The 18,144-nt window shown below is 37.3% G+C and overlaps 2 protein-coding genes across 2 annotated transcripts in view; one reads left to right on the forward strand and one right to left on the reverse strand.

The window, feature by feature from the left end:
• LOC146138353 (dual 3',5'-cyclic-AMP and -GMP phosphodiesterase 11-like) overlaps window positions 1–18,144 on the forward strand; it is a 41,692-nt gene that overhangs the window by 20,223 nt on the left and 3,325 nt on the right. The window contains exons 11-18 of the mRNA XM_083394829.1: window positions 1,886–1,961; window positions 2,459–2,625; window positions 3,227–3,277; window positions 4,380–4,526; window positions 5,314–5,531; window positions 6,820–6,908; window positions 14,634–14,814; window positions 17,966–18,029. Of these exons, the coding sequence (XP_083250955.1) occupies window positions 1,886–1,961; window positions 2,459–2,625; window positions 3,227–3,277; window positions 4,380–4,526; window positions 5,314–5,531; window positions 6,820–6,908; window positions 14,634–14,814; window positions 17,966–18,029 (993 nt within the window). The remainder of the gene's footprint in view (window positions 1–1,885; window positions 1,962–2,458; window positions 2,626–3,226; window positions 3,278–4,379; window positions 4,527–5,313; window positions 5,532–6,819; window positions 6,909–14,633; window positions 14,815–17,965; window positions 18,030–18,144) is intronic.
• On the reverse strand, window positions 6,615–13,125 carry LOC146138354 (alpha-1,6-mannosylglycoprotein 6-beta-N-acetylglucosaminyltransferase A-like). Its single transcript, XM_083394830.1, has 11 exons — window positions 12,974–13,125; window positions 12,245–12,410; window positions 11,653–11,837; window positions 11,177–11,590; window positions 10,919–11,048; window positions 10,256–10,370; window positions 9,458–9,581; window positions 8,887–9,145; window positions 8,396–8,526; window positions 8,199–8,321; window positions 6,615–7,820 (listed from the first exon to the last, which is right to left on the reverse strand). Exons 1-11 carry the CDS (start codon window positions 13,097–13,099, stop codon window positions 7,455–7,457), a joined length of 2,139 nt encoding a protein of 712 aa, XP_083250956.1. The 5' UTR covers window positions 13,100–13,125; the 3' UTR covers window positions 6,615–7,454.

Raw genomic sequence — 18,144 nt, forward strand, 5'->3', positions numbered from 1 at the left:
TTTGACTTCTGCGTCCGCTGTTTCTGCCACGAAATTACGAGCGTTTATATTGTTTGGCAAGCTTACCTTAAATTTAATTGCTTATAATGCAGTTTTGATAAAGAAACGTTGTTATTTTGGCAGTTTTTTATTTATCATACTCTACCGCTATGTTATTTAATACGCTTATTGTATTATGCAATTAAACAAATTATTATCGGCCTGCTAATAAATCTTATAAAATAAAAGTCAACATTAAGACGTCACAGTGTAATACCCAACAAATGATGCATTGAGGCTTAAAATGCCTATCCCAAAATAGTAGCAAATACCGCTATATAATTATTTCCAATCTATATTTTACGAAATCTAAATTCGTGCCCGCAACAAGATGCTGCCAATAACGCTGTTTACAACCGAAATTTTGTTTTCCGACTGCTTTAAATCTATGTCGTCACACCAGCGTCACTATAAAGAGGTGGATGTCACATTTGCTATAATTTTTGATGTTCGCGTGGAGTTTTATCTAAATCCGTCTTGTAAAACACGAAGTTTACTGCCCGCAGATTCTTTTGGCTTATGTGGCAATTTGTCGTGGTCAAGCGGCACTTGTGTCGAGTTAATTGTAGCGCTTGGCACGGTGGCAACTGTCACATCGTGTCACCGACAATGTATCAATGCTGTAAGCCGGTATATCGGACCTTATACGTTGTAATAGAATGTCGGACTTCAGCCAAGATCAAAATAAGAATAACAGCAACGTCGGAATAAAACACAGTTGGGAATAACACCAAAATAGGACTAGTACCTAATAGTTGTAAGTTTTGTAATAAATTAAAAATCATAATAAATCCCAAATCCGTCGGAATTCAGAAATAGGCCTATAAAACAGTTTACTTAAACCCAATTCCAACCCCTAAATACATCACTAACTTCCCTAAAAATTTCAACCCTGACCCATTTTAACCCAGGTGGTTCTTAATCGGAAGGGTGGGGGTCGGATTCAACTTCTTTATTAAGGTTCAACTTTCGTATATTCATGTTGTCTTACTGATATATACTCCAAAATTACCAAATTTATTTTGATATGATAATTATTCAATATCCAAGGGGTCGGGAGGCTCAGGGCAAATACCAAAGAGGGACGCGGGAGAAAAAGGGTTAAGAACCACTGTTCTAACCCATCCATTATCCACCACTAACCCCAAACAGAGTCAAATAATCCGGTGCAACCTTAACGGCGCCGTTCCAACTAGGGCGCTCAAACGTCAGTACCAAATCGGCCGATTTAAAACCGATGGCCCCAGTTCGCTCATACCCTCTCAATACAGTTTTATGTGTTTTTTGGCCATTTTGGCCTTATTCCTAAGAATTAAGAACCAATTCCGACGGGTTAATGTTTTGTTTAAACAATTTATTCTTTATCTTGTGGCTGATATTACTGCGAATTTGGCTTCATTATTTCGTAATACTATGGTATTGTAGATTTTTCTGCTTTAGGTTTTGTTGTGCTGTAGATTTTATTGTATGTTCCCCGAATGTCGTTTTTAATCAGTTGCGAAACTAAATTAATGCGATTGTTTTAAAGCTTTCGGCATTTTATTGTTTTGCTCTATATATATGCAATGTTTGGCGTTCTCTAAGTTCTGGAAGGGCATCCATGTTTATAAAGATAAACTGCTAAGCTGATGCTCAAATCTTGCATTTGATGTTTTTCTCGTGATTATTGTAAAGAACAAAAAAAAGTTCAAAACGTTCCAATTTGAACTCTGTGTACACAATAACATACATTTTTTTAATGTTTACATTTTATTGTATTGCCTGAAATTCATAAAATGGATCTGATACTGAGTTTAAATATACCAGGACACTATGGTTAGAAAATTTTTATTTTTTATTTTTGCAGGAAGACAAAGAGCTGGGTTTGAAAACTGTCTCACTTCTTTGCGTTCCGATTCGGGACAGTTTGCGGCAAGTTATAGGTAGCTGTTCAACATTTTTTTTTGTTCTAACGGTTTGTTAATATCTACGTTTGATTATTTGCTATGCAAACTGATTTTAACTTTGGAACACAATACACGTTTGTTTTAGTAATGTCAATAAAATATCAAAGCCATAATATTCGATAAAATCGACATTTCGCAATTTACAGACGTTTCAGCAATAACTCATGCCATCATCAGTGTAAAAATGAAGTGAAGATAAAAGCGATAAAACACAAAAAATAAAAACATTTTTTTAAACATTTTTTTTGTCCTTTTTCCTTTTTTTTTTATGTTTTATCACTTTTATCTTCACTTGATTTTTAGACTGATGATGGCATGAGTTATTGCTGAAACGTCTGTAAATTGCGAAATGTCGATTTTATCGAATATTATGGCTTTTTTATTTTTATTGATTTTAACTTGCTGTACAAATTCGAGGAAGAATGCCTACTTTAGACATGTACTGTTCGTTTGTCAAAAAAAAATTTTTTTAGGGGTAATTCAGCTCGTAAACAAACAGCACCGACTGGGAACCTCGTTCACCAAAAGCGACGAGCAGATACTCGAAGCCTTTACAATATTTTGCGGCCTCGGCATTTCCAACACTAGGATGTACGAGGAAACGGCGAGGCTGGCCGCCAAGCAGCAAGTCATTTTGGAAGTAAGTCTGCGCTGTGTCAGTCCAAAGACTTGTTGTGGTCTTTTGGCATCTTGAAAATTTCTTCAAAAAATTGACTCGGACTACCGGTACTAATGCAGGATTAGTCTTGACGTGGTACGATTAAAGTATTATGTCATTTGATTTGAATTTATCCTATCCTTCTCATTCAACGTGGTGGAGAAAAAGGAAATTCATGATAATATTATATTTGGTATAGGTAAGATGCATTGGCAGATATAATTTTTTATTTTTTTATACACGATTACAAAGCAAAAGTGCCAAGCCTCTTGAGCATATATAAAAATGCAGTTGCTTTGTGTCTCTTGAATATAATCCTATTTAATTTGGTTTATTTTAGGTGTTTTTTTCTGTTTTTTAGCAAAACTATATATATTTTGTTTTCAGTACAAGAACAAAAATTAGCCTAAGGCACCGGTAAAGGACAGGCGGCCAGTAAATTGTTTAAAGCGACCTAAAATGAAAACAACAAGTTAATACTTGTGTTTTTTAGCCCGTTTGCATGAATCTATCCCATTGACAATTTTTTTCTTTGTTTCAGTCACTACTTATATGTTAACAATTCCTTGTATTTTTGTTACAGGTTTTGTCCTATCACGCTATTGCCCCACCACAAGAAGGCCTTCAGCTGTTGGTAAGTGTATAAATCTCATAAAACGTGTTTCAAGATTTTTATTAAAAACTTACCATTATGGGCTTGCCAATCTTTAGGTCAAAACACATTTGAGAGGTTTATTAGTTATTTTTTTAAATTATTGTTTATCTTTTAGAGACTCGGACAAAACAGAATTAGTTTTTACTACTTACTCTTATATGGAATGATAAATGTAGGTCTGTAAACAAGTGTTTCTTCTGTTTGGTCACTAAATGAGGTAATAACAACAATATTGCTAATACTCTTACGAGCCAAAAAGTCACTTTCGTATTCATAAATATTCGTGAGTATGGTATATCGATTGTGGACATGGCCGTGATAGCCATACCGTCATATGAACTATGACTGCTAACACGCCCACAGTTAGTGTTGGTGTCGCCTGGACTATGGTGTAATGTTAGTTAAACATTGCACTAATAAAGCCGTTGACTCTGCGAAGCTCAGTCGTTAAAGCGGCGGCTCCACCATGGCTGAGGTCATGAATTCAAATCAAAGGCTAATGTTCTAGCTCCCTATTTGCCAACGCCCTTGGTAATACCATTCAGTTTAGGGGATCTTTTTCGTTGGTCGGCCCTGTCATAAAATAAACACAACAAATGGAATTGCACAATTATTGAATCCTCATAATCTATATGTTCGGCCTTTTGAAAAAACCATCAGCTACAAATAAAAGCTTGTATGACGCTTTCTCTTACCATTCGCACAAGGGTTTTATTTATTTATTTTTTGTTTCACACCATAACGTACTTTAAACTAAATCGCCTTTCAGAGCCAGAAACCTACAAAAAGAATACCAACAAGTCCAAACGGCAATATTTCGATTATTATTCACGAATTTTATGTTTTTGTGGAGTAGTTAGAGCAGAGGTTGTTTAACTGGGGTACGTGGACCTCCTGGGATTACGAGGACTAATTTGACGAGATCCATTAGGGCCGGATTGAAATATTTGTGAATAATTCTCTGAAAATTGCTTGCCAACCGTGGTCCACGCGACAAGAAAAATTTGGGGGGGGGGTCTGCAGTAAAAACAAATAAGAACTCCTGTGTTAGAGCGATATCAATTTGTCATTGAACATACAGAGCAGCGAGCTTCCGACCTCCAAAGCGCTGGGCCTCCTCAAGTACGAGTTTGATGACGCGTCGCTGTCCGATTTCGACACCATGCGCGCCACCGTGCGGATGTTCCAAGACATGAACCTGCTCGACAAGTTTCACATAAGCCGTGAGGTGAGGACAGTAAAGCGCAATGGCAGATACTTTAAGGGGAAAAATGCTTTTTTAAGGATTTGGATATACTAAATTGCTTGGCATACTTGCGTATATCGAAGAGTTATCCCGTCAGACGCATGTGTGTATGAAACACATTACAGAATAGGTTTTTCTCACCTAAAATACCTGCACGGATAAACTGGACAGCACATGTCTGCCGAAAATACTGATATAAATAAGGATAAATTACTAACTACGCATTTTTGCCCCAACATAATCATATTTTGCCTCAACATAAAAGTTATATGGTAGTGTAGACAAAATCAGTTCTTCATCTTATTTGGACAAATGAGGCATTAAAAAGTATTTTTTATGCTTAACTAATAATACAAAAATGTCAACAACAAGAAATGGCGTTCTTGTCCAAGAACTGAAACTTCAGACTTAATGTAAAACAGTGTTTCTCAGCCTTTAATTACTAGCGGAACGCTTAAGAAACAGTAAATAGATTGCGGCACCCCTACAAGATTGTTTCGTCTTCGGTATTTTACTAGAAAGTCACCAGGTATTTTACTAGAATGTCACAATAAAACACACACATCAACTCTACACAACGTAGGAGGGTATAATTTGATTTATTTCACTCTAATCTTTACAAAAAATTGTAAGAGTTGAGCAAAATTTAGTTTCTTAAAGATTCTCAAATATCTTTTGGCACCCTTGAGCATTAGAAATAGCACCCCAGGGTGCCGCGGCATCCCAGTTAAGAACCATACATGTAAAGCCTTTACCTTTGCCGTTACAGACGATTGGGCGATGGGTGGCGAGTGTGAAGCGCAACTACCGCCCGGTCAAGTACCACAACTGGCGACACGCCTTCAACGTGTGCCAGAGCGCCTTCTGCATGCTCAAGCTGGGCGGACTGTTGAACGTCTTCAACGAGTACGAGCAACTCGCCCTGCTCATTTCCTGCCTGTCGCACGACCTGGATCACCGGGGCACCAACAACGCGTTTCAGGCAAAGTAAGTACATTCAACTGCAACGTATCCAACTGCAGCTCGCCAATAGCTATTGCGAGATTATATACACACACATTTTCGTTACAAAGTGTGCGGATACTCTATATTTAGGAAAGAAGTTGATTACAGTTGATATTTTGTAAGTAAGTACAACGTGTCGGGCGAAAGGCAGCTCAAGTAGCCTTCACGCGATTTTTTTTAATTTGGGGCAAAATACTTAGAATAAAAACAATTGGTTATAAAGAAAAAAAAAATATAGCCATATTTATTTATAATTTCTTGTGATTTTCAAGACTATTTCTTGTGATTTCCCCTCACAGATAAAAGGTCTTCACTAGGAGCAGTTGCCAAAAAAGGAGGAAAGTCTCTGCGGTGTTAGGTATAGGGGGCCTCCGCCTTCACGAGACCAAATCCATAAAGCATTATCGTTTCTTTAATATGGCAGCTATCATTTTTTTTCACTAATTTCGGCGCCAAGTTCAGAGCTAAAAAGACAAAGTGTACAGATGCTTTATTTTGGTAGTTTATAATTATGAAGTGTTGCACTGAATATGTGATATTGTGAATCACCTTAAACTTTGCAAGGTAAATGTCGACCTTAATTCTTGATCAGTAACACCAGAATACGCTAGCTAAGCTAGCAATTCAAGTCGGACATTATTAAAAGATCTTAAAATATATTTATATATGTATATAAATATATATAATATATATTTATATAAATTGCGGCAACCAAGGCATCGTCAGTATCCGGATTCGAATATTCGAATTGCCAGCTTTGCTAAGAGTATTCTGCTGTTTATAGAACGTAATATTTTTTCAAGTGTGTTTACTCCTTTAAGGTTTAATTTCTGGTAACATATATAACCTTCGTATATTTTTTGAATTTGTTAATTGGTGGTGCAATAAAACATATACGTGTTGATTATTCCTATCTACACAGCACATCGACATAACTTTCAGCATTTTACGTATATAACTGCTCACCATTGGTCAAATATTTTTAAAACCAACAGAACTCGTATTTTGTTGTGCTGGAATCAGATACATCGTAACGAATCAATTTATTGCTGTGAGTGGAAAAGTTTTAAAATGAATTCTTTCCTTAAATCAAACGACGTAAATCCCATTTCAATACATTTATCATCATCTAGTTTTTCGGAAAAAATGCGCGGCCATCGGCGGACTGAAATCAGTTTGCAGCAAGCACCAACGTTAACAGAACGAAACTGCATTAAATGAGTCTAAACATGTTCACACTAATATCACTCCATTTATCCTATTCATCTAGGATCGAGCACCCTCTGGCGCGTTTATACTCCACCTCAACGATGGAATATCACCACTACAACCAGTGCATGATGATTCTACAAAGTGAAGGTAAGAACGTTCTGTCTGAATCAATTTTACATTTGGTATTTTACCTTGGTTCAAAGTGTTAAAAAAAACAGTGATTAATTGCGGTTTATTGTTTCGTTTTTAAAAAAATTTAGTTTGCTTTACTTTATTTGATTCAAGATATTGTTTTTCTTTGCTAAATGCACTATTTTTTGTATTTATACATTCGTTTGATGATATTGCCATGTTAACCAAACGCGAAATAAAGAATTCAATTTAATCTAAAATGAATTGCCTTTATTTAGGTGGGTATATAATAAATAATAAGGTTTGCAACTCAAATACAAATCAATATACTAAAGGCAAATTACTGAAGTACATATTTTGTTGATTGAAAATTTTTATTTTCATTTTTCTACCTTATCAGGAGAAGGTTTTATTTTCTAAAAAAATTGCCCGTTTCTTTTATTCACTTTTTAAATGGTAATTTTTTTTTTTAATTACGTATTGACCTATATAAGTAACCTATTAATTGTCGGTTTTATCGCTCGCCGACAAAATATCCTCATTGAAAAAGGCAATAAGGTTTCATTCATATTCCAAGCACAGAGCACTTTGCTCGTGCTTAAATTCGCGACAAGGACAAACCCGCTTTGCACCATTCGATGGCACACACGCGCAAGAATAAAGCAGCTCGTCCGACTGAAAGATGCACTCCCCTCTATTGATGACGTAACTTGGAGCGTGACACGTCACAGATACGTCACGTTTGCCGCTTTGTCGAGCTTCGATTAGCTGCTGTTTGGGAAAAATGACCGTCGTGGTTGCGCAATCCACGCCGTTTGCTCGCAACACTTTTGTGGAATTGATTAGCGCGAAAAAAGTGCGCTCGCACACCATCTTGCGGCTAGCGCACGCGGCGGAACAAGATTCGCCCAGATGCGATAGCTGTACCTGCGCCATTAAAAAAATACGTTACGTTCTACTAGCCGTTCTGTCTGGAGATATTATCTTTACAATTACGGTTTTGTTCTCATAAAGCGACAAGAACATAAATTGCATTTAAGTGTTTTATTCTTGACAAATTACACTTATATGGCAGTCAGTGATGATGTTATTTAATCATGATCTTAGTTGCAAAAAAGTAAATACGTAAAATTCATCCATTCAATTACATTTTAAATACATTTTAAGAAAGACATTGTTGTTTTGATCAAAACTATAAGCTAATTATTTAAAATGCTATCTTAAAATGTGCAGCAAGATAGTAGGCTAACGAAGGTTTGATTACGTTTTTAGATTGTTTATTGTTACGTCGGCTTATAGACTGACCTTCAATGCTGAAACTGGCGGCCATTTTCTTTTTTTCCGTTTCCAGAAGACCTGACTCGCCAGCGAAACAGACCGCAAACTTTCGGTGCAAAAATCCTGGTTTTCCAAATACGAGTTCAGTCTCTGTAAAAAAACATGTAAATGTTTTTTTGAGTTACATGTTGTAATTAGAATTACAGACGCATTCACAAATTCACCTCCAAGAATCCTTCGTGCGTAAACTCATAGGTAACGTAAGGGCGGGGCCTTTTGGAATTGCGTATTTGCTTCAGGGTTTCGTTCACTTGGGTGAGATTGCCAATGTTCACAGTAAACACGAAAGGCGGGCCTTGAAAAAAGGTAGGTTGTTGATTGCAGTAAAATATTATTTAGGTAATTCAGAAGACCAGGAAGTCCGTTTATAAAACTGGTCTAAACTAAAGAAGTGTTTTAGTATATATTCCATGCCTTTATCTTTTACTGTTTAACGAAATGTTTTACATGATGTTTTCACGTTGTCCTTGGTCAGTAAAATTACAACAGGTGTTACTCCCATACAGGAAAGCTTGCTTAAATAATGCATAATATAACAATAATTTCGATCTTTCCGCAACTATTCGATGTTAAAACTTTTATCACAACTTAAACAATTCAAAAGCTTTGTCCAAACCCATAATAAACCTATGCATTTACGCAACTCACTGCTCACCGATGCTATTTTCTGCGTACGGATTTTGTGACGTCAGTCGGCGATTGGTCGGTTTATCTTTACCGACGAAACGCGGGGGGTTGAAACGGGGATTTAGAAACACGGCCCCCTGGGCCAGGGCTTCTAAAGCGGCTGGTCCTTCCACCGGCAACCCCAGGCCAACGTACACGGTCGACCGTCTCAGAAGGTCGAGGAACTCGGTTTGATGAAGACGACTATGATTGATGACGAAATCGGGCATATCTGAGTTATCTTCATCCTAAAGAGGTTTTGTGAAATTATGTTGTAGTGGGACAATATGTGGCACTGTAGTTTGACCTCAGCCGGACATTTTTCTAAGTGGTTTTGGATGATACCGAGCTGCTAAAATGAACTTAAATGAGGTTGAAATGTAACTTTAAGTATTCGTGGTGTGGCTTGTAATCCTATAGAAAAAAGAAAAGATATAGGTAAGCTAACGCTTTTTGATTGTATTTCAACCTTTCTTTTTCATCGCCAAGCCAAAGTGTTGATCATAGTTGGTCGCATCTTTCTGAACATTGTTTTAGAATTAGATGAATATCCAACAAACCTTGTCGTCTTCCCGAACCGTGGCATGAACTTCGTCAAAGTTTTCGCTTAAGGTCTGAAGAAATCGCAGTTTGTTTCGCCCTTTGAAGATCCGTTTTCTTTTGCCATAAATCAATGCTATCTTCCTGGAACACACATGTCGGATTGATTACGGAAAGCGGTGTATTGTGAACTTAATGTCTTATTATGCATGCTAATTTCATGCTTTAAAGGAAACAAAAAACTTGCACCAATAATACAACGTAAAAGCAGGGCCGCTGACAAAAAGTACCAATAGTATAATACGTTGAGTTTTGACGGTATACACATAATCACGTTTGGTTTATTTACTTAAATACATTTAAAAACACTTGCCTGGTTGTACGTGTTGAGCCTCTTATGTTATTGTTAATGTGCTCGCTTTTTATTTTCTTTTTTTAAAGAGGTATTTAACCTACGAAACAACTAAAATCTTGCTGTTACTGATTTTTTTTGCAAAAATATATAGAAGGGCGTATCTTTATGCAAAACCATTGGCAGCAGGTTTCTGCTTGTCGATCACTGTTCCGCTGACGCGTAAATAAACAATAAAGCTCAAAGTTTAAAAATCAGAATAAAATCAGAAAACAGGAATATATATTTCTCCCATACTGGCAAAGGCAGTTCCTTAATTGGAATGATTGATTTTTTAAAAACTGGTTTTTAAACTTTTGAGTTTTATTGTTTATTGTTTTTTTGCATAATGAGCGCGTGAGTTGAATTAAAAAAAAAGAAACACAGTTCAAATTTCCAACTGTACAATGAGTTGGGATATACTTACTTGGTTGAATTTGGGATGTCCGTCGCCATTGCTTTCTCTACAACGAAACCAAGGAACGAGTTGTCCGGAGAATGCGGAAAGTGAGTGAGGAACTGACCAGGATCCAATCCTCTACCTACATGCAAATTCCACATGGTCACTATTACATGTCTTGAAAATAGATTACTGCCTACTCGAAATTATTTGAGGCGTGGTGTGACCCCGAATATGTTACACTTTATAATGCGTGTTCGACACGTTAATTGAACTTTTTATTTCTGTAAAGGTACAATACTTTTTAAATTAATAACCAGGAACACGGAGTCGTCGGTTAAAATCCTTCTCCGGCAGAAAAAAATAAACTCGAGTCCGAGTCCCGAGTAAGGAATACGTCTTTGGCCAATTTAATTCCCAAGTATCGCTTTGACTTCCTATACCATTTAGGAACTGAAAAAGGGTGGATATACAGCAATCCGAACAGGTCGTCATATAAATTGTCTACCCGCAATTAATATATTTGGACAATATTTAACTATTCGCCATTTTATCATTGCAATTTAGAGTTTGCAGTCTTATCAGTGCAATCAATATACTTACATGCATAAAGCGTCCAATACTTTTACGAGCGAATATAGAAGCTCCAAGACAATTGGACAAGGTGTGTACTAATATAAGTTAAGGTACCTCCCCATCTGCGGTTGTTCGATCTTTGCGGGCTGAACAGCGGGTGATTGAACTCCGGCTCGGTTCCATAAACGTCCAAAATACGAATCACACATCGGTAAAGGTACAACGAACCAAGTTGGTCTTGAATCTTTGTAAAAAAACATCGTTTGTAAATTGATCATCCCCGCCTAAAATTAGGTGCCTTAAAAGGGTTAAACAAAACTATATGTTTAATTTGACGAGAAATTCGCACGAAACAGTTACATTTGTATTTACCTGCTGGAGGCCAATAATATCGGTAAAAACAAAATCGTATCGTCTTGCCGATTGACATACGGACGTTTTGTGCTTTAAAACTTGTTCTAATCGTTCGGGGGACCAAGAAAGGGTGACGTCATGACCCAGGGCGTGCAGGCTTGAAGCCAAGTCGGCCCACTGAACCAGTTCGCCGAGTGGCCCACCATGAAAAGCAGCCAGGCCAAAGTTAAGCCCAATCTCTTTTGTAAGGAGGCCCATGTGCAGAAGAACACTGAGTTTGACGCGTCTAGTTGCTGTCGAGCTGTCGTTGTCGCGCGACACACCTTGTCGTTTGTCGCTTGGCTCGTGACGCTTAATCTTGGCAAGCTGAAGGGCGCTGCTGGTCCACTTCTCTTCCATTCGTTTCACGCGTTTAGAAATCCACTCACAAACCTAAAGGTAGAAGGTTAAGAAGTTGGGTATAACAGTTAATGTACAAAGTATACATGGTTTACCTCTCCACATTCGTCAAGTCTGTTCAGCAAATCTTTAAAATCTCTACCGGAGCCTGCTCGAGGAATAATATCAAGAGCGCGGGACTTCGGGAGAAGAGTTCCGGCGAACACGAAAGCAGCATCACGCGGTTCAGGGCAACTTCTCTCAACGTACACAACATGTCGGTAGATGTAGCAGTCGATATCTAATGCAGTAGGTTTCAGCTTGATTTGCAAAAGCGAGAGAAATATTTGTGGCAACAAAGCAGGATTTTATCGCTATTGTACTGACAGGAGTTTATGGGCTACACAGAAATCACTTTCAGTTGTGAATGACTGAAGATAATCAATAAACTTGAAGCTGTTGACATTTTAGGTTTATCATAGGCAAGACTTTATCTTTTGAATAATAGATATATTTAGTATATCATTTTACATAGGCAAGGTTTTAATTTTCTATAAAAGGTTTATTCAGTATATAATTTTACATGGACAAGTCTTTCACTTTAGGATAAAATATATATTCAGTATATCATTTTACACGGGCAAGATTTTACTTTTGTATAAACGATATATTCAGTATATTATTTTAGTTGTTAGGTATTAGTTCTACCCAGTGTGGTGCTGTCGTTGTGAGCGCTTTTCAGTTGCGAAAGGCAAGGGTCCAGTTTCCAATTTTCCAGCAACCAATCATAACGCTTCACGCATCGTCGATCGCCGTCGATCCGTAACCGTTGTTTTCCGCAAAAGAGCAATCTACCCCGCTGCGTTATTCGTTCCTAGAAATACGTTTTAACTAAAACTAACAGAATAATGCATATATTTAACAAACGTATCAAACCAGCAAGACTGCACTAAATTTGGCGGGGGCTTAAAAGTTTCAAGAATATATTACACCAGTCCGTGATTGCGTAGTACGGGATAGTTTAAATTATTGGTTCCTAAATGCTTCCTTGAAACAATGACGGAACCCTTTAATGCTTAAAACTGCGAAAATTAAAATTCACGCGACTACAATTCTTCTAACCTTTAGTTCAGTACTAATACTCTATACTTACTGTACACAAGCTACCAAAAGAAGTATTTTGAAAAAAAAAATATTTTTTTAAGAAAAATATTTCCGCGACTAATATAGTTTTCAACCTATAAGATAAGAGACGTTGTGCGGCCCCTTTAAACAATCTTACGGACCCCAGTTTGACCTCTGGTTTAAATAATAATCAAGCACTGTAAGTTGCCATTTTTATTTAGACAAGTGGCTTTTTAATCCAGTGCGATTTGTTCTGCTCTGCATTAATTCTATAGAGATAACTCGAATTCTAACAGTCCACCTAAATCTTACCACTGCGACGGCGTCGGTCTGTCTGTGCTCCTTAATCACCTTCTTATGCAGTCTCAGTAGCGCCGCCATCCAGAAGAGTGCGGTCAGAAGCACAGCAACCCTTACACTTGCAAATGAAACCCGCATTGCACTTTTCCATGGCTATAACAAGCCTTATGACCCCCTACAACACAGAGAGGGTAACACTGTTAAAAATTGTGCTAACAAATTGACAACCACAGTCTTACTGTTTGCATTTGTACTGTTTGCAAATGGATATATCATCTCGCATGGTGCAATGTTTTGCAGATCGCGAGATTCTTCTGTTTAAACTTACAACTTTGTCATTTGATGACCAAGCAACAACAAAAAACAGTACAAATACACAGTAATTTTAACAAATGACATTTGCAATAAAATCCCCTAAAACGATGCTTGCACGTGACTAAGGGAAAACGAATATTTGGTCTGTGTCAATACAAACAATACAAACAATACCAAGCAACAAAAAAATTATCAAAATAATGAGACTATTTTAGCGTGGCGAGAAAATAGCTGACATAGCCTACATAGGATAAAACGAATCTGATATGTGGCAGGGCGCAGCAGCTAACAGCCCTTAAACTAAAAGGTATACCATGATCCCTATCCATGTTTGGTTGAGAACCACTCTATTATTTAATGGCATACTGTTTTATTTGTAAACTGATCAAACACCTTTAACAGTAAAAGTGTGGTTTGTCCAGCAACTGAATGAAAAATGTGACCTTTATGATAGATACAACAAACTAAGGTAAAGCTAGCGAAACTGGGTTAACGCTTTCTAAACTTTTCTTGGTTAACTTGGTAGTACTTCACTGCGGCCTTAACATAAACGCACACAAAATTTTGTGTAATGCATCGCATCACAAGTTACACAATGTTCTGAACGGGGCTACCACTGCTCACCATACAATGCAGCCTGAGCCTGAAACTCAAAATCACAACGCCTCGTATGATGACAAGCGAACAGCATTCTGCGTCGCAAACGCCTTCCCAATACGTCTGCATCATTTACAAGAAACAAGAATTGCCCGAGGCACATTTGCGCTCAGGTCTGTTGATTTGTCCTCACATTGCCGAGATGTTGACTAGTCGCCTGAAAGCAGTCAGCGTCCTTGGACTGAATCAAGGCACGTCGGAATTGCGGTTTAGATGGTAGATAAGGCATAAAGTTCCAACCTGCTTTTCGGCAGGTGCAGTTTGACTTAAAATGTATGTGTCTTGGGCGTTGCCAGATATCGACGGTAGACCAAAAATCCTTTGTTAAACGTGTAGGCTAAGTTGTGGTTTAATGCCAATTGGACATGAATGAAAAACAGGGGTAAAAATAAAAAGTAATAAACTGTACACCGGTTGGTTTCTTTCAAACATCGCACCAAACCGTTAACCAAAGCCGAAATCAAAGGCACTGTTTTAATATCATGCCACATTTTCGTCCGAGGGGTTATGTTGCTAACATAATTTGGGTTAGGGTGCGTCAAGCATTATTATTATATTTGTTCTCCCTATTTATTTGTTGCGTGCAATTTTAATTTTGACGACTCGTTTCGTTACTGTTCAAAAAGTGGTATGATTCGAAACCAGCCCTCAAACAACTTCCTGGCTTGGTTTAAAATTGTAAAAAAAATTGTTTTTTAAGGGTGTGAGATCTTGTCCCACCTGAGCTCGAGCGATTACGCGCGAGTTATCAAGCTCATTCAGCACGCCATCATCAGCACCGACCTGGCGGTCTACTTCAAGAACAGGAACAACTTTTTCGACGTTGTCAAGTCGGCCAAACCGGATTGGCAAACCAACGACCAGCACCGCGATCTTTTGAGGTAGGAGGGCACGACAAGCTCCTATTTTGATCTCGTTAAAGCGACTTGGTCTTATGTTGCAACTTATGTCGCGCGCATTATATAAATATATATACATATATTTGACACCAGGGTAAAATGCGTAAGTAATGCGGACCTCTGTATGCGATTTTAGGCTGTTTACAAAAACCTTACGGTCAGCGTACATTGTCATTTTGCAACAGCCACTGTTTAAGCACTTCTTTCTAATGTTTTTTGGGCAAATTAGAAATTCTCGCCCCGGTTGAGCAAATCTGTTACACAACGAAAGATTGATTCGAAAAAAAACACGATTAAGTGTATTTTTAAAACCACAAACATATGTTTAAAAAACAATCTTTACCTTATATTATTACATTCTGGGGTGTCCTAATACCACCTTCCCCTGGTCGGAAGGTAGTTTTTTCAAACTATTGTTTGGTTTTTAAAAGTTTTAATGAACAAAATATATTTTTTTACATTAGTGATTAGTTATTTTCCGACGTTGGCTCACGTATGTTGCGTTTCTGCTAAAAAAAAACCTTCTTCATATTAAAAAGAAATAAAATCCACCAGAGTTAAAACATTATTGGAACACGATGTTGAACTAAGTATGTCTGGCATTTTAGATGGACAAATAGAATAGCTTGTTTAAACGCTTTTACACATATTACAAATGTTGTCATACACTTTGATTTATTCATTTCTAAGAATAAAATTAAAATATGTCATTTTCTGTCAACTTTCGACACAAAACTTCGCCAAATGGAAATTTCACCACCTGCTTTGCATACTGGCCTATCTACTAACCGCTAAAGTCATTTGCATATACCAATAACAATACATGGGTGCACTATGCACGGATTTGTAATGTAGCTTGATAATGAAATGCAAAGCCATGAAGGTCGAGTAGATTGACATAATCTTGATTGAGACATTTCCATACGAGTTTTGTCATCTTCAGTTAATGTGACTAAGAAGCAAAACAAGAATCATTTATAAAGGTGGGACGAAATTGTTATCAGTCTGCGTTTCTATAGTTGGATCATTATTTCTATTTTTTCTTTTATAAGTGATGCTTGTGTTGCTTCTCAGTCACATTAGCTAAATATAATACAAGTTCATATCGAAACGTCTTAATCAAGATGATGTCGATCTATTCGACCTTTTTGGCTTTTCAATTCATTACCAATAGCCATACATCTGTCTGAAAATCTAAACACTGTGTTTTGCGGCACCAGGAGCGTTGTTATAACCGGGTGTGATATCGCCGGCATCACAAGGCCTTGGAACGTTCAGAAAAAGGTAGCTCTCTCTATCTCTCTCACCTGTCTGTTTTGTGTTTCATTCAAGCAGAGTGATGCTGTATATTGTGCCGCGACTTTGCACTTTAGAGCGCCCTATAATTTTTTCCTCGTGCCCGCACGCACGCATTGTCACACGCATTCGTGTTTTTGCACCCTCTACCCCCTCGTCGAAGCACACGGCACGCGTCGGCATGTGTATCGTCTCTATATAGTTTGCTAAAATACGAACCAGGACCCTGAGAAGTCTATGAGAATGCTAGCTCTGAAATAATACCAGAAAATTCAGGATTGTTCTTTTAGTTGAAAACATAAATGCGATTTGGTTTATGAAAATTTAGTAACTGTAGATAGTAAATTTTTCAACTTTGTTTAATACGGTTATATACATTTTTTTTGAACCGATTTCTAAATTTGTTTAACCCAGTATGCTTTCGTATTCTTTATACCACCGCCAAATTTGTGGATAGTTTTTCGCTTGAAATGTAATTTTGTTTGGGTATAAACTTAAAGTGAGGTCTTATCATGTCGCGTTCTCATAACGATAGTGTTCGTATGCGTTTTCTCCTATTTTTGGATGAGTTTAGGCGTTCTTTGCCAAAGGAGCGAACACACGTAGGAAACAAATCGCCGGTCATCCCATCGCGTCATGCGTGTTGCGATTCAGTTTTCACCACTGTTCAACTACCTCGCTTCATCCTTATGCTTATTATCATTGCGATATAATAAGCTGTAAGCGGTTGGCTTTGAAAAAATCTCATACGCCGCATACTTGCGTTACCTGCTACATACGCATAGCAGCAACATGGCAGTAGCCATAAAAGTAATGCCTATAATTTCTCATCATCATCATCGTAAAGTTACCAATTGTTTTCGCTCGTAAATCTGCGTTTGACGTGCAATCATATTGCCAGATTAAATATCGAATTAGACTTTTTTTGTATTCCATTGTAAAAGTCCTTTCGAAACTGAACTGTGGCCCTTATTGGAAAAAGGTAAGAAAACGAACCGTCGTCACATATATGCCTAAAGGAGTTGCTATACAGTTTTTTCATGAGTTTGACCACTCTTCCACAATAAATTACGGTGTATATTGTTAATAACTAACCTACCAGAAGTAAAGTTGATAATTTTTTAATCTGTGGTGGCTGTAACTTGGCTGGGTGAGCTTTTGCAATACCGTCAGGCCCTAAAACGGATTTGTGGCATTATTAGGCACCAATTAGACTCAATATCGACCCATTTTGATATTTTTGTCAAAATTCTACTTACCAACCTGTCATAATTTTCAATGTGCAAAATTGTACACTTTTAACGCTTGAAAATAGCAAAAGGCACAGTAACTGAGATTGTTTTAATGTATTGCAGTATATTGGTCACATTTGTTTTAATACTCGGCAAACATGGAAAACTTATTTTGTTTTTTTCATTTGATATTTTTTTGACAATAAATAAATATAAATTAATTTTACCTTACCTGCTTTGAGACAAAAATCAAACTGTTTTACACTTTTACTGCAACATCAGGCATTTAAATTAGGTACAGCCAAAAGTGCCAGCCACGCTTATAAAGGCTATTTTATTTGTCAGACTGAAACATAAAATTGCTGTATTTTCAAATACATGATTTAAAAAAAAAATGAAATCCAATATATTTTAATTAAGGTAACAATAGCTCTATGTGAGATAAAACTGACTTATTAATCTGTTTCGTAAACAGTTATGCGATATATAAGCAACTTTTTTTGGTTGTAATATAAGTAAAATATATATATTTTGGCCAAACCATACTTGCGTCGGTTTCGCATGGTTAAACAGCTTCGTTATTATAAGATACTTGTCCAACGCAGGGGCATGGTTATGACGGCCACTGATGTGTCAGCCATTACAAAGCCGTGGCTCATCGAACTAAAGGTACCTATTAAACTCGTTTTGTTATTGATCTATACCGCCGCGAAAATAGAATACGGTCATCGCTCGTGAATTCGTCCACAATTCTATTAAAAATGGTTACTAGAGATGTCCAAAG

Source organism: Ascidiella aspersa, chromosome 7 (assembly GCF_963924565.1).
Source record: "Ascidiella aspersa chromosome 7, kaAscAspe10.2, whole genome shotgun sequence".
NCBI lineage: Eukaryota > Metazoa > Chordata > Ascidiacea > Phlebobranchia > Ascidiidae > Ascidiella > Ascidiella aspersa.

What these genes read in the sequence shown, in the direction of transcription:
- LOC146138354 (XM_083394830.1), bottom strand. Translation starts at nt 13,099, where the DNA reads ATGCGGGTTTCATTTGCAAGTGTAAGGGTTGCTGTGCTTCTGACCGCA. An exon ending in CAACGACAGCACCACACTGG is followed by an intron (nt 11,838 to 12,244) that starts GTAGAACTAATA and finishes CTACTGCATTAG; the next exon opens with ATATCGACTGCTACATCTAC. An exon ending in GACTTGACGAATGTGGAGAG is followed by an intron (nt 11,591 to 11,652) that starts GTAAACCATGTA and finishes TTCTACCTTTAG; the next exon opens with GTTTGTGAGTGGATTTCTAA.